This window comes from Carya illinoinensis, chromosome 5 (assembly GCF_018687715.1).
Source record: "Carya illinoinensis cultivar Pawnee chromosome 5, C.illinoinensisPawnee_v1, whole genome shotgun sequence".
NCBI classification, from domain to species: domain Eukaryota; kingdom Viridiplantae; phylum Streptophyta; class Magnoliopsida; order Fagales; family Juglandaceae; genus Carya; species Carya illinoinensis.
In genome coordinates, this window is record NC_056756.1 from 9426249 (window position 1) to 9452408 (window position 26160).

A 26160-nucleotide genomic window follows, 5' to 3' on the forward strand; every position below is an offset into this window, starting at 1 on the left:
TCTCTATCTATTTTGTGTTTGATTTTTAGACGACTCTGGGCACAAAAATTGGTATTAGAGCTTCGGTTCGTGCTACCCAAAAATTTTCAGTTGATAGAAATCAACTTTTGATCACACCACAACTTTCCTCTCGTCAAGACGGATCCGTTGCCGCAAACGACATCGAAAATGAACACCGGAAGAGCCCTCACGCGCCTCCAAAAGTAGGAGATTAGCCTTCACGTGCCTCAGTCGTAGCCAGAGGAAGAAGACGATTGAACCACACGCTCCACCACGCGCATCGGAGGTTGAAGACGCGTGAATTATACTTCCCCACGTGCCCCCACGCGCCCTAAGAGCTCTTTACGCGTGTCCAACATGCGCTCTCGCTCCCCCACGCACACAAGAAGCTGTTGCGCGTGTATTTCACGAGCCCCCAGCCGCCCTGCTCAGCGCGTAGGGGTGTCAAATCGTGTTAACGGGTCGTGTTCGTGTCGTGTCGAGACATGTGTATTACAGCTAATGGGTCAACCCGAACACGACCCGTTAAGGGTTTCGTGTCAAAATTCTAAACCCTAACACGACCCATTAAGATAACGGGTTGACACGACACAACCCGTTATGACCCGCACATGGATTTTAAAAAAAATTAACACGACACGACACGACCCGTTAATGAATTTTAAGAAAAGGTTAACACGACACGTTATGACCCGTTTAACCCGTAGACACGAACACGACCCATTAATCTGTTTAACCTGATTAATTTTATATAAATATTAAAATCACAATGTCTCTAAAAAAAATATAAAACTAACTACGACTACAAATTACAATCCAAATAATAAATATATCAAAATTAAAGTCCCAACAAAATAACAAACTAATAGTGCTGCAGTGCATAATTAGAACACCTATGGTCCTACACAAGTCTAACTATTCTTGTTACATTACATCCAAGGGTACCAAATATGTCAAACACACATTGCAAATATTAATATTACAATTCCAAATAAGATGATACACACACCAATATAAATAAATTATGAACCCACAGAAGGGACTGAAGGAAGTGTGGTGTCCTCATTGGTATTTTTCTCCAACTCCATTATATTTTCAGTTAACTCGTTCATTTCTTGTGTTCCTATGAAACAAAAAAATGACATTAGTAAAAGAATTAAGATAGAATTTAATAAATTAATAATAATAATGTTACCCTCGACTTCGGCTTCTTCGCCGTATAACCAATCTCTTGTACAGACTAATGCTTCAACAATATCTGGTTTCAATGCACTCATGAACTGATCAATAATACGCCCACCAACACTAAAAGTAGATTCAGATGCAACTGTGGAAACTGGAACACTCAAAATATCACGAGCCATACAAGCAAGATCAGGATAACGAAATTCATTTCCTTTCCAAAAGGAAAGAATATCAATTTTCGCATTTCTATATGTGCTAGGTTCATCCAAATACAGCTTCAACTGACTTTTTTGCATATGGGCAGCAAATTCATTACTTCCAAATGAATCAAATTCCTATACCAAATAAAAATAAAAAAGTCCTATTGAGAATATGTTATATAAAATAATAAAACAATATAATATAAATCATTAAACAAATAAATATTATTTGAATTTACCTGAAATACTTGTGTATTGACTCTATTCCATCTACCAGAAGAAGATTCACTTTCCGTTCTACTAGAACTTCTTTCAAAAGTCGTGGTAGAACTTGTGGGAGCACTAGAAGAACTATATTCCATAAAAAGAGATGTCATTTTGGTACGAACATTTAAAAACTCCAAGGAACCATTTCCATAAAGTTTCGTATAAGAAAAGTCAACAAAATGAAGCTTGTATCGAGGATCCAATATAACTACTATTGCCAATAGCACATTGAATTCAGACCAATATTTCTCAAACTTCGCAAGCATTTGACAAGACATATTCCTCATGTAGTCATCTTCATTTTCAGAGTGTCGTTTTAATGTCAAATAAATCATAAACACTGCTGGAAAGTACAAATTGGCTGTAGGGTATTTGGTTCCAGAAAACTCACAAGTGGAATCATAAAAAGCTCCCAAAAAAGTGTTAATCTTCTCTACTTTTTCCCACTCAGATGTTGATAGACAGTGTTTAAAATTGGAATCAGTTAATTCCAAATGACAAAAGGCACGACGATAGAAAATAGCACTCTCAAGCATAAAAAAAGTTGAATTCCATCTAGTAGGGACATCATGTCTCAACCCCTTCTTACCATCCAAAGACATCTGTTTTATTGAATCTAAAAATTTTTGTTTCCTTGATTGTGATCCCTTGACATACTTGATACTGTCACGAACTTTTTGAATAGCACAATCAATTGCTTTCAACCCATCTTGTACAACCAAATTGAGAATATGACAACAACAACGAAGATGAAAAAATTCACCATCACAAACAAGGGCTCTCTTAATATTCAGCTGAGTTCTTAACAACTCTACCGACACATCATTTGAAGAAGCATTGTCTAAAGTTAATGCAAAAATCTTGTCTTAAATTCCCCACTCACATAGCAAATTATAAATTTTCTCAGACAAAGATATGCCATTATGTGGTGGTGGCATAAAAGAAAAATTTAAAACCCTTTTCTTTAGATCTTATTTCTTATCCAGAAAATGCGCTGTAACACACATATAACCATCAGTGCTCAGACAAGTCCACAAGTCAAATGTCAGACAAATTCTACCAGGAGCATTACTCAACATGTATTCAATCCTTTTTTTTTCCCGATGATAAATCTTAATCAAATCAGCCTTAGTAGTATTTCTAGAAATAATTGGAATATCTGGACGCACATATTGCATAAAAGTTCTCACCCCCGAATATTCAACAAATCGGAAAGGCAAATCATGCTTCACAATAGCTTCTACCAAAAGTTGTCTATATTGCACATGATCAAATTTAGAAGTGCTTACCGAAATTCCTCCACTATTTTGCCCCAACATCAACTGACCAATATCTCTTGTATTTCTTCTAGGGCATGTATCAATGCGACGCTTCAAATTTCCAGTTCCATATTTACTCGCTGCCAAGTAAGTAGCTCCACACATCTTGCACTTTGCTCGTGCCTTACAATCACCAACTTTATCAAAATCGGGAACCATCTCAAAGAAACTCCACACATTTGACCTTTTCCTTCGTTTTGTTTTAGCATCTTCATTTGCGAAACTTTCCGAGTCCATCCCTTCCAAGTCAATCAAATCGTCATTTCCCCCTGCTGTCTCACTCATCTAACATTTAAAAAAATACAACAATAAAAATCAATATCAAAAAGAGCAGCTGTTAGTATTTACTATTTAGTATTTACTCAAAACTTAAAGAAGGAAAAAAAATAATAAAATAAAAAAACCCCAAAAAAATGATTGCAAGAGGATGGCATTGGCCTCTCTTGAATTTGGAGTTTGGAAAAGACACATTATTTGAGTTATTGAGATAAGTATCCCTTTAGGTTTTATTAAGTTTTTATTTTTCAGTACTAGTGATGGCTTGCAAAATTTCATATTGCAGATTTTACAAGTTCGCTCGAGCGGAGGCTTTTGGCCGCTCGAGCGAATTCAGGCAGATTCAAACGCTCGACTGCCGCTCGACAGGGAGCTCGAGCGGGTTGCTGAAAAACGAAGATCGCTCGAGCGGAGACATTTATCGCTCGAGCAAAATCAGGCAGAGTCGAACGCTCGATGTGCGCTCGATAGGACGCTCGAGCGAAATCAGGCAGAGTCGAACGCTCGACGCGCGCTCGACACCCCGCTCGAGCGAACATCGTATTTTGACAGATTTTAGGTTTTCCGCCGTGGGACCATATAAAAGGCCATTCTTCACTCTAGAGCCGCGGTTTTTGACTGGAGAACACTCTTTGGGAGAGAAAAACATAGCTAGAGGGATTCAAATCATTTGTTTTGGAGACGGAATTCCAATTTATTGCACGTACGTTGGATTCATACACGAGCACGGACGGGAGAAAGGCGTTGAATCGTTCCCTTGAGCTTTTGACGACCAGTTGAGGCTGCAAGGAGGATTTTTCAGTGTTTATTTTCTTCTTCCCATCTTCTCAGAACAATTATGGTGAATTCGTTTATGTTGAATTCCAATTCTAGTATGAGCTAAATTTTCTTCTTTCTAGGAAAACGATGTAACCTAATTCTGAACTATGCTTGTTTGTCCATGCTAATTTAATGCAATTCTCTCTTTGTTTATCTGATTTATTCTGAGTTTAATGCTTCTAATTAACTGGCCATTGATTAGATGATTATTAATCTTGTGATTTGCTATCGAAAGAGGGAATCATAGGGTAGATCTTGGATATTTCAGCATAGGTAAGTATAGAGATCGAAAGACTTGTATGAACCTGTGTAGTAATTAAATCATTGGTCTTATTGCGTTCTTGATTATTTAATTTGCATACTCTTGTGTGAATTGATAAACTAGAATCACTTCCAATTGACTATCGAAAGAGGCTTTTGGATGAATTAGAGATTTGCTAATAGACAAAAGAGGTTTAAGTTAAATTAGCTGGATGAGAAAAGCATAGTGAAGAATTATGGTGAAATCGATTTCCTAGAAGTTTTCTTCCCTATTGAATTTGATCTTCAAACATCAGTTTTACTTTCTTTGCTTATTTCTCTTGAGTTGATCTAGTTTTATTTGCTACTACAAAAACCTTAGCGATTCCTCTAGATAAAATTGAGATTAGCATAATTTTGGTATTTGGCAAGAGTAAGGTACCAATCCCTGAGGACGATACTCTTCTTATTACTTTACTATAAAACTACGATACTGTGCACTTGCAGTTTTGCACCGGTCAAGTTTTTGGCGCCGTTGCCGGGGATTGGTTTATTCTTATTCTTTTCGTCAATATCGATACAAAGTAATCTTGGTTTTAATTTAGAATTTTGTTTTAATTTGTTCTACAGGTGTGTTTTTGACGTTGGATGCGCCGTGCTAGATCTCGTGATATTATTCCTGTTGATCCGGAGATTGAAAGAACTCTTAGATCACTAAGAAGAAATAAGATACTAGCTATGGCTGAAGAAGATCGTGAGGTACTACCACGCACCTTGAAGGACTATGTGCGGCCAGTTGTGAATGGAAATTACTCGAGCATAATGCGCCAGCCAATCAATGCCAACAACTTTGAGCTCAAACCAGCTTTGATTAGCATGGTGCAGCAGGCTCAATTCAGTGGATCACCACTTGATGATCCCAATATTCACCTGGCTATGTTCTTGGAGATTTGTGATACTGTGAAGATCAATGGTGTTACTGAAGACACCATTAGACTGAGATTGTTTCCCTTCTCTTTGAGGGACAAGGCTAGAGGTTGGCTACAATCTCTACAACCGGGAAGCATTGTTAGTTGGCAGGACATGGCTGAGAGGTTTCTTGCTAAATTTTTTCCTCCTGCCAAAACAGCCCAACTCAGGAGTGAGATTGGCCAGTTCAAGCAAAATGATTTTGAGTCACTCTATGAAGCATGGGAAAGGTATAAGGACTTGGTTCGACGTTGCCCACAACATGGATTGCCAGATTGGTTGCAAGTTCAGATGTTCTACAATGGGTTAAATGGGCAAACTCGAACTATAGTTGATGCTGCTTCTGGTGGAACTTTGATGTCGAAGACAGCTGAAGGTGCTACTGCACTTTTGGAAGAAATGGCCTCAAACAACTATCAATGGCCAACTGAGAGGACTTTGGCTAAGAAGGTTGCTGGAATTCATGACTTGGAGCCGATAGCAGCTCTTTCCGCTCAAGTAGCTACTCTATCTCATCAGATTTCAGCCTTGACAACTCAAAGGATACCACAAAGTACAGAATATGTAGCATCTACAAGTATGATAGTTCCAAGCAATGAGGCGAGTCAAGAGCAAGTTCAATATGTCAACAATCGGAACTACAATTATCGTGGTAATCCTATGCCAAATTACTATCATCCAGGGCTTAGAAATCATGAGAACTTGTCATATGGAAATACCAAGAATGTGTTGCAACCTCAACATCCTCCAGGATTTGATAGCCAACCAAGCGAGAGGAAGATGTCACTTGAGGATGCCATGGTTTCCTTTGTTCAGGAGACCAATGCAAGGTTTAAAAAGACTGATTCACGGTTGGACAACATTGAGACTCATTGTAGCAATATGGGAGCTGCTATAAAGAATATTGAAGTGCAAATTGGGCAACTAGCCACTACCATCAATGCCCAACAAAGAGGAGCTTTTCCCAGCAACACTGAAGTGAATCCAAAGGAACAATGCAAGGCCATCACACTTAGGAGTGGAAAAGAAATAGAGAGGTCACCATTGAAGGAGAGCAAGTCCACCCCTACAGCTGTGAACATTGGCCAAAGCAAGAATAAAGTAGAAGAAGATGAGATTGTCAATGATACACTAGAGGAGACCGACTTTGCTCCTACAATTTCATTTCCTGACAATCCTCCTATTCTTGCTCCTCCACTTCCTTACCCTCAGCGTTTTCAAAAGCAAAAACTAGATAAGCAATTTTCTAAGTTTTTGGATATTTTTAAGAAAATTCACATTAATATTCCTTTTGCAGATGCCTTGGAACAAATGCCAAATTATGTCAAATTCCTGAAGGACATCATTTCCAAGAAGAGAAGATTGGAAGAGTTTGAAACAGTGAAGCTTTCTGAAGAATGCAGTGCTATTCTTCAAAAGAAATTGCCTCAAAAATTGAAAGATCCGGGGAGTTTCACTTTGCCTTGCACTATTGGAAATTCATTTTTTGATAAAGTTTTATGTGATCTTGGTGCTAGCATTAATCTTATGCCACTTTCTGTTTGCAGGAAATTAGGACTTGAAGAGATGAAGCCTACAACAATTTCTTTGCAACTAGCGGATCGGTCCATCAAGTATCCACGTGGAATCATAGAAGACGTATTGGTAAAAGTGGATAAATTTATCTTCCCTGCTGATTTTGTGGTGTTAGACATGGAAGAAGATGAAGAAGTCCCACTAATTCTTGGCCGACCATTCTTGGCCACGGGACGAGCTTTGATTGATGTTCAAAAGGGTGAGTTAACATTGAGAGTGAACAAGGAAGAAGTTATGTTCAAAATTTACCAAGCCATGAGAATTCCAGAAGAGCCAAGCACTTGCTTCCGGGTTGATGTCATTAAGCAAGGTGTGGAAAAGCCCTTTAAAGAAGATGCACCAGCCAGTCACCTAGAACGAGCCTTGCAGCAGGATACATCACTTAGCAATGAAGTGGAGAGGAACTGTACTCTTATTCCTCTTAGAGATCCCGATTGAGGAAGATTGAAAAGTCTGGCTGTAGACTTTAAAACAAGCGCTTATGGGAGGCAACCCATAGATCTATCTTTATTTCTTTCATTTATTTTATTATCTTTATTTATTTAAGTTTTAATAAATTGGTTTTTGATGCAGGTTTATTTAGCAAGAATAAAGAGCTGGAAAATTTTAAAACCTCGGAAGGTTCACCATGAAACCAGGGAAGTTCCTTTATTTCTTCAATCCTTTTTACTTTCGCATCACAATGAGGACATTGCTTAGTTTAAGTTTGGGGGTGTAAACTCCTATAATCATTTGATCCTCTTGTTTTCTAAGTCTTGGGTTGTTGATGGGTTGTTTGAGTCTCTTACCAAGCATGCATTGGAGTAAGATTGAATTCTCTATGACTCTGAAATTTGTGATTGAAGATGGTTTTGAGAAAAATTTTCAAAAATTTCTTTTATGTCAAGTGAAGTTTTGTGGGTACTTTGGTTTAAATCTTTGACCTTGAACACAATTGAGCACATAGTCATTTTTCTCTTATTTCATTTTGCTTATGAAGAGAAGAAGTTGAATTAATTGAAAGTGGGAGGTTCGATTTTGCTTTGCTCTAGAATCCGTTGATGGGTCCTTGAGGCGAAATCCTAGTCGAGACCAAATATTAGAGAAATGATCTAGGCATTTCTTTGGCATAACCAAAAAGCTTTCCCAGCCGTCCTAAATGTCATGCCATCATTACATGGTGTGTTTCCATAGTCAACCCCCTTGAGCCTTCATGAGCCTTTATTGATTCTTTAAACTACATAAACCATGCCCGCTCTAAGCCTGAAAAACAATGAATCTACCGTTGATAGTTTGAGAAAATACTTTGGTGGAGAGTTACATTTAAAAGAGAAAATTGGTTACATGATGAAACGTATTATGTTTGCTCTATTTGATCAAAGAAAAAGAAGAAGAAGAAAGGAAGTGATTGAAAAAAAAAAAAAAAAAAAAAAAAAAAAGAGAAGAAGAGGAAAAAGAAAAAGAAAAGAAAAGAAAAAGAAGTCGCCAAGCGGAATGTGAATTACCTCAAATTTTGTTAAGAGAAGTGTTGGTATTACATCAGTGATTACAGCAATTTTAATGCCACAAGTATGAGCATATTGCCAAGAAAGAGCTATGATTTGAATCATGTGAGTTTCTCTTTTAATGTTCTTTTCACTAAGTATTTTCCCAGTTTGATTTAATTTCCCATATCCAGTTCTTTCTTAACCCTCACCCTGTGGCCTATCATTACAACCTTAATAAAGACCTTTTGATCTTTGATTTTGGTGTTGACTACATTAGTGGAGAGGATTTCTGAAAATTGGACTTATGGGGTTAAGTTTTAAGAGAATTCTTCTGATTTTGGTTGTTCTACTTTTATCTGAGTTTGCAGGTGGTTTGAGGTTAAATTGACTATATCACACACCCACTCAAGGTCTTAGCTTTAGGTTGAAATAAACGCCTAACTCTTGCTTGACAAATTGCAAAATTTTTGATTGATTTTCTTGCTATCTTTGATGTTAAAAGAGTAAGATACTAGAGATGAAATCTAAATTCATAAAAGTTTGGTGAATGATGATACTTCTCTTTGGGGTCGAGTTGATATTGCCTAAACTATCATTTGTTTTTCTTTTTTGTTTGAGGACAAACAAAGTTGTAAGTTTGGGGGTATTTGATGGCTTGCAAAATTTCATATTGCAGATTTTACAAGTTCGCTCGAGCGGAGGCTTTTGGCCGCTCGAGCGAATTCAGGCAGATTCAAACGCTCGACTGCCGCTCGACAGGGAGCTCGAGCGGGTTGCTGAAAAACGAAGATCGCTCGAGCGGAGACATTTATCGCTCGAGCAAAATCAGGCAGAGTCGAACGCTCGATGTGCGCTCGATAGGACGCTCGAGCGAAATCAGGCAGAGTCGAACGCTCGACGCGCGCTCGACACCCCGCTCGAGCGAACATCGTATTTTGACAGATTTTAGGTTTTCCGCCGTGGGACCATATAAAAGGCCATTCTTCACTCTAGAGCCGCGGTTTTTGACTGGAGAACACTCTTTGGGAGAGAAAAACATAGCTAGAGGGATTCAAATCATTTGTTTTGGAGACGGAATTCCAATTTATTGCACGTACGTTGGATTCATACACGAGCACGGACGGGAGAAAGGCGTTGAATCGTTCCCTTGAGCTTTTGACGACCAGTTGAGGCTGCAAGGAGGATTTTTCAGTGTTTATTTTCTTCTTCCCATCTTCTCAGAACAATTATGGTGAATTCGTTTATGTTGAATTCCAATTCTAGTATGAGCTAAATTTTCTTCTTTCTAGGAAAACGATGTAACCTAATTCTGAACTATGCTTGTTTGTCCATGCTAATTTAATGCAATTCTCTCTTTGTTTATCTGATTTATTCTGAGTTTAATGCTTCTAATTAACTGGCCATTGATTAGATGATTATTAATCTTGTGATTTGCTATCGAAAGAGGGAATCATAGGGTAGATCTTGGATATTTCAGCATAGGTAAGTATAGAGATCGAAAGACTTGTATGAACCTGTGTAGTAATTAAATCATTGGTCTTATTGCGTTCTTGATTATTTAATTTGCATACTCTTGTGTGAATTGATAAACTAGAATCACTTCCAATTGACTATCGAAAGAGGCTTTTGGATGAATTAGAGATTTGCTAATAGACAAAAGAGGTTTAAGTTAAATTAGCTGGATGAGAAAAGCATAGTGAAGAATTATGGTGAAATCGATTTCCTAGAAGTTTTCTTCCCTATTGAATTTGATCTTCAAACATCAGTTTTACTTTCTTTGCTTATTTCTCTTGAGTTGATCTAGTTTTATTTGCTACTACAAAAACCTTAGCGATTCCTCTAGATAAAATTGAGATTAGCATAATTTTGGTATTTGGCAAGAGTAAGGTACCAATCCCTGAGGACGATACTCTTCTTATTACTTTACTATAAAACTACGATACTGTGCACTTGCAGTTTTGCACCGGTCAACTAGTGTACTCTGATTAGCAATAGAACAAAAGGCCAAGCCGTAGTAATGAGGGTACTCTGCACTGTTACAAAAGTTGAAAGACAAAGCTTAGTGATGGGTGTCAACTCATAAAGCTCAAAAGTGAGAGAGAAATAAATGACTTTAAAACTAAGTTGCAGGAGAGAAAAATAAACTAAGCTGCGAAGTGATCAAAATACTTTATATTTTATTCCAATTCAATACCATCCATTGAAAATTCCTTTGGCTAGCTATATAACTTGTTGACATGTCTATGATGTCTAGTACTACTGCATATATGGGTGAAAAGATCCACCATTTTATCACTAATTCGGTCCTCTATTCTGTATGCTTTTGTTAGAACTGATGAAAAGAATCAAAGATGATGGAATTTGGAAAATAGCAAAAGGAAAAAAAAATATGAAGAAATTAAGATTCAAAAAATTTTCTTATATATTCATATATAATTCCCTTATCATGTCACATGAGCAAACTGAACATGGAGAGATCAGTGAAGAGAAATGATATATTTTTTTCAGTAGTACCTTTTTCCAAACTAGAAGAAAAGGAGGCAAGAAACCAACAAAATGAAACATAAAATGAGTGCAAGACTAGAAAAGCAAAGCCAAATTTGAAGAAAATTTATGAGATTTTAAAATCAACAAGTATCCCATTTCTCCTCAAAAAAATGTTGGAACTTCCAAATTTCAACAATTCAGCAAGCATATTGTTGAAGTACTGAGATATATAAAGAAAAAATAGGTTATAACTTGCCTTCTGATGGATGTTCAAATCCCGAATCCACAATGGCTCGAAGAAGCTCTAGTTTCAACAGGAAGTCCCTAAATCCCGAACTGTGTATATCGAACTGTGTATCCAAACTGGTTTCAACGATATTTTTCTAAAAATAAATTATGTATGTTGAGGTTCTCACACCAAATTGGACTGTCCAACATAATAAAATCATAGATTCAATTTCTTAATAAACATGCACATGAAACTAACCAAATAAAACTAACCAAACTCAGCAACAATACTCAGCAATAAACATGCACATGAAACCAACCAAATAAAACTAACCAAACTCAGCAACAATACTCAGCAAACTCAGCAACAATACTCAGCAAAAAACTAGAGATCTTAGCTCAAACTAGAGAAAAAAACTAGAGATCTGAAAAACTAAAGAAAAAAAAAATTAGAGATTTGAAAAACTAGAGAAAAAAAAACTAGAGATCTGAAAAACTAGAGAAAAAAAAAATCCGGAACTGAAAAATTTACCTTTAAAAGTTTGAAACTGGATGTGGCCGTGGGCTTGAGAAGTGGGCGTGGCGCCGGCCGCCGTGTGCCACTAGGTGTGGCCGTGGACCGCTGCTGCGTGGGTTGAAGACGAAGATGGGGGTGGCGTGAGAAGAGGCCAAGGTTGTGCCGCTGCTGCTGCTGCTGCGCCGTTGAAGAATCGAAGATACCTGGATGGCTGGACTCCAGACGGGATGACCGACTCCCAGCTGCGCACTGTCACACTGAGCTGTGCACCAGCCAATCCGTGCAACACAAACACCACCGAAGCCCAGTTGTGCACCAGAATTGCTTCTCCAATCTCCCCCAGAATTTTTTTCCCTCAGAAACCTAAGATCCCCATCATCCCCTTTCTAAGTCTGAGGAGTCGAGGACTGTGCAGTGTGCAGACTGTGCAGCGCTAAGATGAAATTGAAATTTGAGACCGTGCGGCGCTAAGTCTAAGGTACCGTGTTAGTGTATTAAGGATTAGGGCTTTTTTTTTCTTTTTTTTTTAGATAGAAGGGATCTAAGGATAGATAAGTAAATTTATTTTTTTAACGGGTCTTAACGGGTTAAAACGGGTTGACCCGTTAGTGACCCGTTAAGCAATCGTGTCTTAATGGGTCAACCCGTTTTGACCCGAACCCGATAAGATTAAACTCAAACCCGCTTTTATCGTGTTGTGTTCGTGTTGGGTTAACGGGTCGTATCACAAATTACCACCCCTATCAGCGCGTGTATCTCACGCGCCAAGTGATCTGCACCGTCTGTATTTCAAAACCTTGTTGGGCTTAATCTAAGCCATTTGGAGTCCGATTTCAATAATCAAATAGTGCTTTCTAACTATTTGAATCATTTTGGACTCATTCGTATGGTTAGAATTTTAAAATTTTTTGTCAAAATTTTTCTAAATTCATATGGAAGGTTCTGGAAGAGATAGGAACGCTAGAAATCCCAGTAGCTCTGGACATAGGTCCACAGTTTCAAATGACAAATTTGAAGTTGAGAAGTTCGATGGAACCAACAACTTCGGCATGTGGCAATGTGAGGTTATGGACGTTTTGATCCAACAAGAGTTGGATATTGCGCTGGAAGAAAGACCAAATGATATGACTGAAAATGTTGGAGGAAGCTTAATACTCAAGCTTGTAGTACAATCCGGTTATGCCTTACCAAAGAACAGAAGTATTTTGTCATGAGAGAGACAAGTGCTAGGGAACTTTTGCAGAAATTAGAAGATAAATTTATGAAGAAGAGCATTGAGAGCCGTTTGCACTAAAAAAAAAAAGAAAACAAACTCTTCAGATTCCAGTTTCATAAAGGTATATCTATGTCTGAACATCTGAATAGTTACAATCAAATTCTTGCTAATTTATTAAACTTGGATGTTGAAATCCAAGATGAAGATAAAACTTTACTTTTGTTAAATTCCTTGCCTGATACATATGAACATTTAATTACTACACTACTGTATGGGAAGGAAAAAATTAGTTTTGATGATTTATCTAGTTCTTTAATTAGCAATGAGTACCATAGAAAAGATAAGCAGGTACAGCTAGATACATCAAGTAAAGCGTTAGCAGCAAGAGAGAGACCACAGTCAAGGTAGCCTGGAAAGAAGAAAAGTTTTCAATCGAAAACCCGGGCCACATCACGTGGTTCATCAGTTGGTAGAAAACTCGCCAGAGACAAGTGTTCCTTTTATCACAACAAAGGACACTGGAAGAAAGATTGTCTCAAGCTGAAAGGACAATAGTAGAATCAACCCACCACAGCCAATGTCGTGGACAAAGATGACGATTCAGATTTTTCCTTGACAATTTTATCATTCATTTGTCATTCAGATGAATGGATTATAGATTCCGGATGTACCTATCACATGTGTCCCAATTGGGACTGTTTACTGATTTCACAAAGATTGAGGGTGGAGCAATACTTATGGGCAATGACAATGCCTGTAAGATTCAGGGAATAGGTAACATTCGATTAAAACTACACGATGGCAACATCAAGACTCTGACAGAAGTTTGGTACATTTCGGATTTGCGGAAGAATCTCATCTCACTGGGATCTCTGGATTCAAAGGGACTCGAAATCACCATTAAAGATGGAACTCTCAAAGTACTAATGGGAGTTCAGGTGTCTATAAAGGGTTTGAGACGAGAAAACTTATACTTCTTACAAGGAAGTACTGTTGATGGAAGAGCTTCCACATGCTGTGAGAAGATAGATGAGACTGATGCCGACACCACCAGTCTTTGGCACATGTGTATAGGACACGCTGGAGAAAAAACTTTGCAAATACTAGTGAAGTAAAGCTTACTCAAAGGTGCTAAGACTGGTAAACTATCTTTCTGTGAGTACTGTGTATTGGGGAAGTAGAAGCGGATCAAGTTTGGAACCGCTATACACAATACACAGGGGATACTTAACTACGTACACTCCGATGTTTGGGGACCTACCCAAAATGTATCTTTGGGAGGTAAGCATTGGTTTATAACTTTTGTGGATGATTATTCTCGTTGTGTGTGGGTATATACGATGAAGAATAAAGATGAAGTGCTGAAAATCTTCCTTGATTGGAAGAAAATGATTGAGACTCAGACCGATAGAAAAATCAAGCGGCTTAGATCTGATAATGGAGGTGAGTACACTTCAGACCCCTTCATGGAAATATGCTGGAGAGAGGGAATTGTTAGACACTTCACGGTACGAGGTACACCGTGGCAGAACGGATGAATCGTACTTTATTAGAGAAAGTACGATGTATGTTACTGGATGCTGAATTCAATAAACAGTTTTGGGCTGAAGATATGACATATGCCTATCACCTCATCAACCGACTACCCTCAGCTGACAATGACAGGAAGACACCCACTGAAATGTGGAGAGGTACACATGCTACTGATTATGGCTCTTTACACGTTTTCGAATTTCCTGCTTATTATCATACTAAAGAAAGTAAGCTTGATCCTAAAGTCAAGAAAGCAAAATTTTTAAGGTTTAGTACTGGTGTAAAAGGGTATAGACTCTGATGCATAGAGTCTAAAAGATAATTATCAGTAGAGATGTTACATTCAACGAATCTGAGATGCTTAAGTCACATAAGCATAAAAATTCCAATGAAGGCAGCAATGATGGTGAAACATCAGATGATTCGCAGAATGTGCAGTTTATTACTTTAAAGAATTCGGGAAAGCATGGACAAAATAAGATTGATAGTCCAGTCACAATACCTCCATGTCAACCCGAATCAATAGCAACCAACAAGCCGAGACGAGAGAAACATGTACCGACACGTTTTGCAGACTACGTGATATATGCACTACCAGCTGAAGGGGATGAGATCCCAACCACTTACAGAGCAGCCACACAGTCCAGTGAACAAGTCGAATGGACAAAGGCAATGAATGAAGAGATACAGTCTCTTCACCAAAACTAAACTTGGGAGCTAGTGCCGCTTCCAAAAGGAAATAAGACAACTGGTTGTAAGTGGATCTTTAATCAGAAAGATGATCAAGCTGCTAAAAATGGAGTGCGATACAAAGCTAGGTTGGTAGCCAAGGACTACGCTCAGACAGAGGGAATTGACTACAGTGAAGTATTCTCTCTAGTTGTGAAGCATTCATCCATTTGGATATTGCTAGTTTTGGTTGCACAATATAATCTTGAGTTAATATACCTTGATATGAAAACAGCTTTCTTACATGGTGATCTAGAAGAGGAGATTTATCTGTCTCAACCAAAAGGTTTTAAAGAAGCTGGAAAAGAAAATTGAGTCTGCAATCTGAAGAAGTCTCTCTATGGCTTGAAGCAATCACATCAGCAATGGTACAAGCGTTTCAACCGCTTTATGATGGACCTGAAATACACTCGTTGCCAATACAATCACTGTGTATTTCAGAAAACTTGCAAATGGATCTTTCATTTATTTGTTTTTATATGTAGATGATATGTTAATTGCATGTAAAAGCAAGGGGGAGATAAGTCGTTTAAAAACTCAGTTGAGTCATGAGTTTAAAATGAAAGATCTGTAAAAAGTACGGAGAATATTGGAAATGTAGATCAATAGAGATAGGGTGAAAGATACAGTTCACCTTACTCATAAGCAGTATCTGAAGAGAATACTGCAATGCTTCAACATCGACTCGAAGACAAAGCCGGTGAGTACTCTTATGGCCCCATATTTCAAGCCCAGTGCATTACAGTCTCCTAAGATGATGAAGAGCGAGACTACATGAGGAATGTCTCATATGCAAGTATTGTTGGAAGCTTAATGTATGTCATGGTGTGTACACGACATGATATCTCCCAGGCTGTTAGCTTAGTTAGTCGCTATATGCATAATCCTGGAAAGACTCATTGGCATGCGGCTAAGTGGATTCTACGGTATATTTTAGAGACCGTAGATATTGGTTTGAAGTTCAAGAAGAGTGAAGATAGTCTAGTAACTGGATATGTTGACTCAGACTATACAGGTGATCTTGACAAACGCTGATCAACAACTAGATATGTGTTCACTATGGCTAGAGGACTAGTTAGTTGACGATCAACTTTGCAGTCTATAATTGCACTATCATCCACTGAGGCTGAATACATGACTGTAACAGAAGCCGTGAAAGAAGCTATTTGGTTACAGAGATTGGTAACAAACTTGGGTTTTAAGCAGCAAGAGGTTACCATTTACTGTGACAGTCAAAGTGCAATTCATTTGACCAAGAATCAAGTGTATCACTTTCGAACAAAATATATAAATGTTCGTTTCCACTTCATACGTGAGATATTGGAAGAATGGGACATTCTATTTCAAAAGATTGGCACTGAAGATAATCCAGCAGATATGTTGACAAAAGTCGTCACTGGGATCAAGCTCTAACATTGCTTGGACTTAATTAATATCTCACACTGCTAAGCACTTACGGGTGCATTGGCGCCTTAGAGCGCATTTGATAGCGAAAATCTTTCATGGCAAACGAACATTTCGATAAGGGGATGCAATCATTGGAAGGATGCAACATGTAGTATCCTAGTATGGCACACTTAGATGGAGGGGGTGATTGTTGAGGTCCACCCATGTGCATTGGAAAGCATTTAGCATTTATAACTATGATAAGTGTCCCTCCACTACATTATGTTTTGTGGAGGGAGGAGCTCAGCCTCTCCTATAAATAGGAGAGGATAGCTGAAGCAAAGATCATCCAACAAGATGAGTTCTGAGAGTATGAGTTTGTAGTGCCATTTGAGATAGAGAGTTGTTTTGAGAGAGTGTTTGTAATCGTGTACAAACACATTGAATAGCAAGTTTCTGCTCCAGTGAACGTAGGTAAATTGCCGAATCACTTAAATATTGTCTCTATCTATTTTGTGTTTGATTTCTGGGCTGCTCTTGGCACAACAAGAGAAGTATGTAATAAATTATTATTCCATAATGATAAATGTGTTATATCTTGCTTAATAAGATGAAAGTGAAATAGTAATATATATAGTGTATAGAATTTTTCTAAATGAATTTATCTTTGATTTTAAAGCGGTTCCATCAGCAAGATGCACAAGCTTATAGAATCATGTTTCCTCTATACAAACTACCTTGGAATAGTACCTAATGGTCTGATGTCCAACAAGGCAAAGCGACTATAGCCTATATGAACAGAGAAAGCCACCCTTACAGCTTCAATAATTTTATTTTAAACTAAGATCATAAAGGTTAGCGGTGGCCGCAGTCGTTCTTCATTAGTGTAATATTGTTCATGCCCATTTAGACGATTTACTTTGATTAACTGTACAAGATTTAGAAGTGGACAACTTAAAATAATAATTCAATCGTATGTTGGAGACTAAACCCCAAATGAAATCAGGATCCTTATTCCTTTCTATGGAAACAAATACCTGTTAGGAGGTGGTCATGGGCTCTCTCAACCCCAAAAGTTAGCTCAATGGGTGAAGCTTTCCCTCACAGTCATAAACTGACCACTAACCAGTCCAATCCTTTCCACAATTGATGGGGGATAATCCCAACAGTATACCATCAAACCACAAGCTTATTAGTATGCTTGATTACATTTTAGAACAAATAAAAACCATTCATTCCTCAAACAAGCAAAACAACAAATGCTTAGCATTTTGCAGTACCAATTATACAAAGCATATGCACTCACTGCATTTTAAGAATTTCTAAATAAGCTTTCCACAATCAAAATCAGCCATCTTCAACATAAACCCAGCAAGGAATCTGGCTAGTATTTTATCCCTTAAGAAGCTTATAGCTTTTCCACCACCACCCTGAATGTAACCAACAATATAAGCTGTAGTAATGAGGTTAATGCTTCTCCATTTCCTCTCTTTGGCATACTTCTTCAATCCTGATTCAATTCTCGTATATTCATCATGATCTCCTTCTCTTTCCATTTTATCTTCTCTCTTATCCTCACTTGGTTTTTTTAGTAAAGCCTGACCAAGACACCTGGCCAAAACGACGCCGTCTTCCAAGGCAGAACAACCACCTTGGCCAATGTCAGGGGTCATGGGATGGAGTGCATCGCCGGCTACACAGACGTTTCCTTTGCTGACATTTCCCCAAAGAAGCTCCCAAGGATGTCTGTACCTTATTGCCGATGATGTCATACCATCTAGTTCAGTGTTTTCAATTACATTCCTTATTTCATCAGGAACTTTTTCAAGCTTGCCCAACACAAATTGTTTCATCCTAGCTGGGTTATCTTCTATCTCTTTATCTGCAAGATAGATACATGTAAAAGAAAATTGCGACAATGCTAAGCATAGATTTCAGTAGGGAAAGTATCCTGTTTCAGAAGGCATTCTCCACATAATGCAGTCGTACTAATTTTGTTATCCTAGTTTTGGTTCTAATATAATCTGTTACTCCAGAAATTGTACGTTTTGAAAGCCAAGAATCAAGCAATTAGCACCAAGTTAAAGGGATTAAGATGGCTAATTACCTTGGCTAGAGGGAGTCCAGGTGAAAAACCAATAGACCTTGCTATCATCACAAGGAAGAAAACCATATCGAAAACCTTCCCCAAAGAACTGTATGAACTTGTTCTCAAATCCATGATTGCGCTTGAAGTCTGCAAAGCCCCTTATGGCAGATCTCCCTGCGAAAGCTGGTTTCTTGAAATGCAGCCACTTTGCTACCACCGAGTTCACTCCATCACACCCGATTAAAACCTTCCATTCACAAATTTTAAGTTTATTCTACAATAATAAATCCCAAGAAATTATATCCAAAACATGACCTACGTAGATGCTCTCATTAAGCCTGCCTTCAAAGTAAGTTTATATTCGATTTATAAAAAATTCTCAATTTTCACAAAACTTTTTATCTCATCTCATCTCATTTTATTTAATCACTATAATTTTTTCAAATTCTTACACAAAATAAAATAAATAATTTAACTTTTTTAAATCTTAAAATAAAAATAATATTAAAAAAATATATTCTAATAATATTTTTTTTTAACTTTTTACTTTTATTTCAACTTATCTTATATGTAAAAACAAACAAGAATACGTGTCGATGATGGGATATACGTATGGTTTGCCAAAGTAGGAACAGAGCGAACAACCCAATGTACGTCCCATTTAACTTCCACTTCTATAGTAATGAAAATATAAGCCATGATCTGATATATATATATAGGGCTTTGCTACATACAGTCGGGAAATGCAGTCAGCGTGCAGTCGGCTGTACTGAATGAATAAAAAAAAATTATAAAAAAATTATTTTATATTCAGGGAGACCTACATGAATTATAAAAAGTTATAAAAATAATTTTTTTTTTTCACGTAGGTCCTGTATTAATTTTTTTTTTACAGCCGACTGCACGCCGACTGCATTTCCCGACTGCACAAATCATTTCTGATATATATATATATATAGGTTTGCTACATACAGTCGTCACATATAGTCGGCGTGCAATCGGCAGTACGGAATGAATAAAAAAAATTATAAAAAAATTTTTTTATATTCAAGGGGACCTACATGAATTATAAAAAGTTATAAAAATATTTTTTTTTTTCATGTAAGTTCCGTATTAATTTTTTTTTTACAGCCGACTGCACACTGACTGCATCTCCCGACTGCAAAAAGTATTTCTCATATATATATATGGCTCCTATTTCGGTAGGGTCCAGAAGAGGAGTGGTTTAGACGGTATCATTTTTAAAATTCGATGGTAGAGTATTGGCAATGGATTATTTATTTTCATATATAAAATTATTATATGTTTTGAAAATTAATTTTAAATATAAAGAAAAATTTTTATATTAGATTATGTATTTTTTGATCAAATAATAATAAAATAATAAAAAGAGAGAAGAAAAAAAAGAAAAGAGAGAATTGAGAGGAAAGAGAAAAAATAATAAAAATATAATTTAAAAAATGAAAAGGTGGTATTTATGTTTAAATAATAACTGTCGCTAATTATTTAAAATTTTATATATAAATAAATTAATGTAGATAATTTTAAAGATATATTCTTTAAATTTAAAAATAAAAATAAAGGTGAAAAATTCGTTACCAATGCTCTAACGTTGGCGTTGGGTAGTCGAAAACTCTGCTCCCACGTGGGTTTTTTCTTTTTTTTCAAGTCAAATGACTTAACGTGATTGTAAGATAGATGAAATTGAATACTTTGGTACTGTTAGAATAATTTAATTAAATCATTAGACATGACGTGCGGCATGTCTCGCGTCTTCTTGTAAAGTTTGGATTCTTCGAACTTAAAAGGCCACTACTAAATGGACGGTGCCACACGCATCGTTGATGGCTAACGCGGTGCTATACGCATCGTTAGTGGCTCCGTTAGGTAAAAATAAAAATAAAAAATTTAATTATTTTTTAATACTTTTAAACATTTTAAAAAAATATAAAAAAAATTATAATAATATTAAAAAAAATTTCTTAATCATTAAAAAAAAATAAAATAGGGCAGCGGTGGAACTATCATTTTCCCTACCAAATTCCACGTTAAATCATTAAACACAGTTCGTACCTTAGTTCTGAGAATGGTCCCATCGGCAAGATGCACAAGCATCACGGAGCCTGATTCCTCTAGAGAAACCACCTTGGAAGAGTACCTTATCGTCCCACTTGGGAGTTCCTCTGCAAGGGCTTCCAACAACAACTTCCTTTGAACACAACGAACTTCGTGTTCTGCACTGCAAACCACATGTACAGCATTTAACCTGTCTGACTCAATCTCCTCGTTTTGATTCTAATATCAAAATAAAGCCCGGCATTGTATACAAAATTTTGGTCATCTAAGCTTTACATAGCTGCGTTGTTGTAGGAGAAAGAAATTATCCAAGAATCACAAATTAACTTCGGATAGAAAGAGATGGTTGTAATTTCTGTCGTCTTTTTTGCAGAAAAATAGGTTTTTTTTCACCGCAATCAGGACTTGAAAGTTGATACCGCTCACTCGCTCATGCAAGAAAACCCAAAGCTAACTTTTCATCCATTGCAGTAAAAAATAGCCCTACCAAGAATCAGGAATCTTAAAAACTTCCGAAAAACAATTGCAGTAAAAAATAGCCCTACAAGAATCAGGAATATCCTTTTCCAGTGCTGTCACTTACTGTTTTCCTTTGACTTCAAATGAAGTCTTCGAGGTTTGAAGCCCTGAAATTGTAGAGGTAGTCACATTTCTGCACACGATAGAAGATGTGTGGTGTTCAGTAAAACCAAAACAGCGTGGAAGTTGCCTCGTATATGGTATGCTTACATACATACTATATATATATTTTTTTTTTTTGAGAAAAACATACTATATACATATATGGTAATGATCTGAAAAAAAAAAAAAAAAAAAAAAAAACCTGGATGGATTGAGGAGATCGAGGTTGAGTCCTACTTACCCAAGAATCCGTTGATGATGTTGTCGAAGAGAGGAGGCAAGGCCAACAGCATCTAGGGCCTTCCAAGCATTTGCCCATGTTGTAAAGGCAAATCCTGTGGTCCTCAAACTATCCGAGGATTCCAATACAAGGCTTCGAATGCCCAGCCTGCGATTAAATACTCATGTTTATACCTTCATGGCCGATCGAACATGATCATGTATCACAAAAAGGACATGGAGATCAAAGGTTGTGTGTACGTACCTATGAAGTCCCAAGGATGTTGTAAGACCAGCAATTCCAGCTCCCACAATCACTATGTCTTCCACTCCCCCCATGATATATATATTGGCTGATCTTGATGTTGCTCTTTTATTCCTGTGGATCGGATGAGGTTGGAATAAATTTTCGACCGTCCAGTAATTAAGATTACATGAAATCGATACTCTTTATAAAGACAGTCGTCCGAGCTGGACATGATGAGCTTGGGAGGAAGATCATTGCAATTTGTAGACGTGGTTCTACTTCTACATGATGAAACAAAGTTGATTACGGAAGCTAGCTAACACGTAAATTGGATCTTACGGATATGATAATAATTTATTATATATACATGTGCATCACTGTATATGTGTGTGTATGTGTATATATCGGTCAAAACAAGAACAATAATTGTGTTCAGGAACGAGTGCAGCTCGAATTCTGGGTCATAAATGGCAGGGAACTTTAGCGGGTTAAGCATATAATATTTTATTCTATACAAATGGCAGGCACCTAACACGTGAATTTGACGTATGACGTTACGTATTTTACATATATATATATATATACATATATCGGCCAAAACGTCGGTGAATTAATTATTTCGAAGCGTTAAAGTATATGGGGTCCTACGCAACTAGTGGGAGGAAAGGACTTTGTTACGGACAATTGGTAAATGCAGTCGGTGTATAATTGACTGTACGGAATGAATAAAAAAAATTATAAAAAATTTTTTTTATATTCAGAGAGAACTACATGAATAAAAAAAAATTATAAAAATAATTTTTTTTTTCATGTAGGTCATGTATTAATTTACTTTTTTACAGTCGACTGCACGCCGATTACATCTGCCGACTGCAAAAAGTATTTCTCTAAGTTGAAAATAATAATAATGTTAGATACAATGATAGAGTGTAAAAATACCGTATAATCTATTTAAAAAATATTAAAATTTATTATTAAAAAATTAATTTTTTATCATGTAAAATTTATATTTACTCATTTTTTTTTAAAGAATTATGCGACACTCACAATTTTTAACGACTGCAGATACCATTTCTATTAAAAAAGTTCACTTTTTTTTTATACATAATAAAGTCCTTTATTTTTTCCATCTCAAGACACTGCCATGATTATATATAACTCTATCTACCGTTCCTTTAAATAAATTGATTCCAACAAACTTTCAAGATTTTTGAATTATGACAGCTTTACAATAGCTCCTCATCTCCTAATTTCAAGTAGGGCAACGGTACGTGATCGTTGAAGATCACCAGAAATGTTGTGAAAGAAAATGAAGCATGGAGCTCAAGCATGCATTACTACAGCTGATCAACTGCATATGTGTGCTCGTTGATTTCAAGATCAAATGGTGAGCTTTCCACAATCGAAACTACCCGTCTTCAGCATTATCCCAGCCAGGATTGCAGCAAATATTTTATCCCTTAAGAAGGTCATCACTTTGCCATCGCTCTGCTCCATAAAACCAACAATGTAGGCTGTAGAAATGAGCTCAATGCTTCTCCATTTCCTCTCTTTGGCAAACTTCTTCAACCCCATTTCAATTTTCTCATATTCCTCTCTCTCTCTTTGATGATCATCTTTCTCTTTTGTTTCCCCACCTGGTTCTTTCAATAGAGCCTCGGCAAGACACCTGGCTAAAACAACGCCGTCTTCCAGAGCAGCACAGCCTCCTTGGCCAATGTCTGGAGTCATGGGGTGGAGTGCATCTCCGGCTACACAGGCATTTCCTTTGCTTATATTTCCCCAAAGGAGTTCCCAGGGCTGTCTGTAACTTAGTGGGTACGCGACAAAACTATCCAGTTCAGTGTTTTCTACGACAGCCCTTACTTCATCGGGTATCTTTCCTAGCTTGCTTAATACAAGCTGCTTCATTTTAGCTGGGTTATCTTCTGTCTGATCTTTCTCTGCCAGAAAATAAACAACACTTCTGATAACTCAAATCAAATTGTTTCCAAGAGTTTGTAAATAAATCAGTCAATTCAAGTGTATAAAATCCAATTTTGGGGGGGGGGGGGGGGGGGGGGGGGGGGGGGGGGGAGGGGGGAGGGAATCAAAGATTCAAAGTAGCTCTTTGTTGAGGTGAATTGCTCACCTTGGCTGGATGGAATCCAAGTGAAAAACCAATAGACAGAGTTATCGTCACAAGGAACAAAACCAAACCGGACACCATTCCCAAAGAAATGCATGGTTATGGGCGCAAACCCATGACTAGACTCGAAATCTACACACCCCCTGATGGCAAATCTCCCGGTGGAAGACGGTTTCTTCAAGCCCAGCCACTTTGCCACCACTGAGTTGACTCCATCGCACCCAATCAAGACCTTTGAATTCACAACATTGGTACTCCGGTAAGGCCTAAGCAATTAGAACGAAGAACACATGGATAATTGCTATTAACTCAATATCGCCAATTACTAAGACTCATTTAAAAAGTTCCAATCAGGAATTCTCCTTGAACATAAATTGGATCTCATCAAATTGGACACTACAACATTATAGGATTTTCTCTTCAGAATTGGACCATCCGACTCGTTCAAGCAGATGAAAAGAACCTTAATTGATAATTGGGTTGTCTGCAAATGAAATAGTGCTACGTTTACCTTTAGAAAGTGAAATGATTAATTTACCTTGGTTTTAAAGGTGGTTCCATCAGCAAGATGCACTAGCTTATAGAATCCTGATTCCTCTATACAGACCACCTTGGAAGAGTACCTAATGGTGCCACTCCGAAGCTCCTTTGCAAGAGCTTCCACCAACATATTCCTCTTGACACGACGAACTTCATTGACTCCAGGACTGCACATCACACAAATGATTCAGGCTAGCTGGCACAAACATCTCAATTATCAACTTTAGTATAAGAAATAAATCACCGGCAGGCAGGCATGGTATAAGGTTTCGTCCCCAAAGTTGTGACATCGTCAGTGCTGCAACTTACTGTTTTCCTTTAACCTTAAACGATATGTCTGAAATTTTGAGTCCCGAAACTATAGAGGTCGTCACATTCCTGCACTCAAATAATTGCTTGTCAGTTCATTATTTTCTTTTAAATTTTCTTGGAGGCTAGGGAGATTCGTGCGTTAATACAGTAGCATTTACGAGATAATTCAATTGAATGCACAACAGTACTTAGTAACAAAGACCAACAACTACTCATTGAACCAACAAATAAACAGTAAAACCAAACATAAGACGCTAATCTGTACTGTATTTCTAGCCTGTTTTTTTTTTTTTCTTTTGATTATCTCATCTTTACAAAGAGTACTTTTTGCATTCAATCATTTTATATAGATATTGGGATCTCTACCATACTATCAGGAATTATTGTGTAACTCGGTTTAAGAAGAAAAGGTCAGCTGACACATGAGAAATGAAGAGGTTTGCATTCTGTAAGCATGGTGAAGATACCCATCAAGGAGTTGATGTCGACAACGGAGGGAATCGCCAATGCCAACAGCATCCAAGGCCTTCCAAGCATTGCTCCATAATGTCAAGGCATAACCTGTGATCCTCAATCCATCCGAGGATTCCAATACCAGGCTTCGGATTCCCAACCTTAACCAAAAACACAAAAAAGAACCAAAGGTTTATTCACCATATATATAATAGAATTACACTTTAGTCGCAAAGACAACGCATCAAATTAACGCCGGCAGGGACAGAGTTCATGAGTACTTGTGAAGTCCCAAGGATGTTGTAAGGCCGGCTATTCCTGCTCCTATAATCACTATGTCTTCAAGTACTTCCATGATGCTTTCAGCCTATTTTTTCTTCGAGGCAGAGAGAGTATAAAGATGGAGAGATCTCCTCTCTTCTCCCACTCTGCCCCCGAAGAGTCGGGACCAATTCAATGACGTTTCATTCATTTGGAATCTGGGCTTTGGTGAATATAACGTCGACTGCATACTATGTGGACTACACGGTAGCCTTCCGCATTTAATGACATCTTCTACCCGCTAAGAATGCGTCAAGGATAAGATTTTCAGATTGATTTAAGTCCCACATAAGTGACGCTTGTCCAGTATAGGAAGAAACGGGGAGTACCTGCATTTGTCACGAGTTGAAACAAAGGGAGAGGTAGATGTGGACCCGTATGGTATCTTATTTTTTTATTTGTTGTCATTATTTCTTTTTCCAAAAGGAATCTTATCGGCTAGAATTAGGAGTTGGAACCATTTTTTGAGCGCTTTACGGGTATGATCTGCTGGAGGCTGAAATCTAGATTCTAGTGAACCATCCATCTACAAGGGAAAAGAGTCTCCTCCTGTGCAGCATTCGTACGTGAAAATGCTATTATCACAGATCAAAAAATGTAAGAATCATGCAATTTCATATCGGTGCAAGATGGAAAACCTTTCAGGAGGAAACAACCAATAAAACCACACGACCAAAAGACAAGGACGGGGGACACGGGGAGGCCATGGGTCCGAAAAAGAAAAATCTAGTTACAAGCATAA

General features: G+C 37.5%; 3 protein-coding genes and 1 non-coding gene across 9 annotated transcripts; all 4 read right to left on the bottom strand.

Moving 5' to 3' along the window:
• Nucleotides 1–809: 809 nt before the first annotated feature.
• On the bottom strand, nt 810–15919 carry LOC122309991 (zinc finger BED domain-containing protein RICESLEEPER 1-like). 3 transcript variants are annotated; one of them, XR_006242587.1, is made up of 5 exons: nt 11564–14071; nt 2942–3256; nt 1625–1736; nt 1196–1520; nt 810–1123 (listed from the first exon to the last, which is right to left on the bottom strand). XR_006242587.1 is itself a non-coding variant. In XM_043123849.1 (4 exons), exons 2-4 carry the CDS (start codon nt 2252–2254, stop codon nt 1023–1025), a joined length of 1056 nt encoding a protein of 351 aa, XP_042979783.1. In that variant the 5' UTR covers nt 2255–3256; nt 11564–15919; the 3' UTR covers nt 810–1022. The 3 variants fall into 3 exon arrangements, 2 of the variants coding, with proteins under 2 accessions (XP_042979783.1, XP_042979781.1); XM_043123849.1 differs by having other exon boundaries at nt 1625–3256; nt 11564–15919; XM_043123847.1 differs by having other exon boundaries at nt 810–1520; nt 1625–3256; nt 11564–15919.
• LOC122312054 lies at nt 5438–5544 on the bottom strand. The gene has a single exon (XR_006242968.1). It is a non-coding gene; the product is annotated as a small nucleolar RNA R71 (small nucleolar RNA).
• A 1703-nt stretch (nt 15920–17622) lies between the features above and the next one.
• On the bottom strand, nt 17623–22025 carry LOC122309992 (monooxygenase 2-like). Of its 4 annotated transcripts, none has more exons than XM_043123850.1 (6): nt 21683–22025; nt 21440–21586; nt 21161–21229; nt 20575–20767; nt 18520–18775; nt 17623–18294 (listed from the first exon to the last, which is right to left on the bottom strand). In XM_043123850.1, exons 1-6 carry the CDS (start codon nt 21754–21756, stop codon nt 17735–17737), a joined length of 1299 nt encoding a protein of 432 aa, XP_042979784.1. In that variant the 5' UTR covers nt 21757–22025; the 3' UTR covers nt 17623–17734. The 4 variants fall into 4 exon arrangements, with proteins under 4 accessions (XP_042979784.1, XP_042979786.1, XP_042979785.1 ...); XM_043123852.1 differs by having other exon boundaries at nt 20575–20740; nt 21683–22015; XM_043123851.1 differs by having other exon boundaries at nt 18520–18748; nt 21683–22011.
• A 787-nt stretch (nt 22026–22812) lies between these two features.
• On the bottom strand, nt 22813–26030 carry LOC122311879 (monooxygenase 2-like). The gene is made up of 6 exons (XM_043126644.1): nt 25379–26030; nt 25112–25258; nt 24642–24710; nt 24331–24499; nt 23796–24024; nt 22813–23607 (listed from the first exon to the last, which is right to left on the bottom strand). The coding sequence occupies exons 1-6, from the start codon at nt 25450–25452 to the stop codon at nt 23045–23047; spliced, it is 1251 nt and encodes a 416-aa protein (XP_042982578.1). The 5' UTR covers nt 25453–26030; the 3' UTR covers nt 22813–23044.
• Between the last annotated feature and the right edge of the window lie 130 nt (nt 26031–26160).

Excerpts from the sequence above, each read along its gene's own strand:
- LOC122309991 (XM_043123847.1), bottom strand. The coding sequence starts at position 2,254 with ATGTCTTTGGATGGTAAGAAGGGGTTGAGACATGATGTCCCTACTAGA. Across the intron at positions 1,521-1,624 it reads TCAATACACAAGTATTTCAG|GAATTTGATTCATTTGGAAG; the intron begins GTAAATTCAAAT and ends TATTTGGTATAG.
- LOC122309992 (XM_043123850.1), bottom strand. The coding sequence starts at position 21,756 with ATGGGGGGAGTGGAAGACATAGTGATTGTGGGAGCTGGAATTGCTGGT. Across the intron at positions 21,230-21,439 it reads CATCATCAACGGATTCTTGG|AAATGTGACTACCTCTACAA; the intron begins GTAAGTAGGACT and ends TATCGTGTGCAG. Across the intron at positions 18,295-18,519 it reads CTGGACTCCCTCTAGCCAAG|ATAAAGAGATAGAAGATAAC; the intron begins GTAATTAGCCAT and ends TCTATCTTGCAG.
- LOC122311879 (XM_043126644.1), bottom strand. The coding sequence starts at position 25,452 with ATGGAAGTACTTGAAGACATAGTGATTATAGGAGCAGGAATAGCCGGC. Across the intron at positions 25,259-25,378 it reads ACATCCTTGGGACTTCACAA|GTTGGGAATCCGAAGCCTGG; the intron begins GTACTCATGAAC and ends TTTTTGGTTAAG. Across the intron at positions 23,608-23,795 it reads TTGGATTCCATCCAGCCAAG|AGAAAGATCAGACAGAAGAT; the intron begins GTGAGCAATTCA and ends ATTTTCTGGCAG.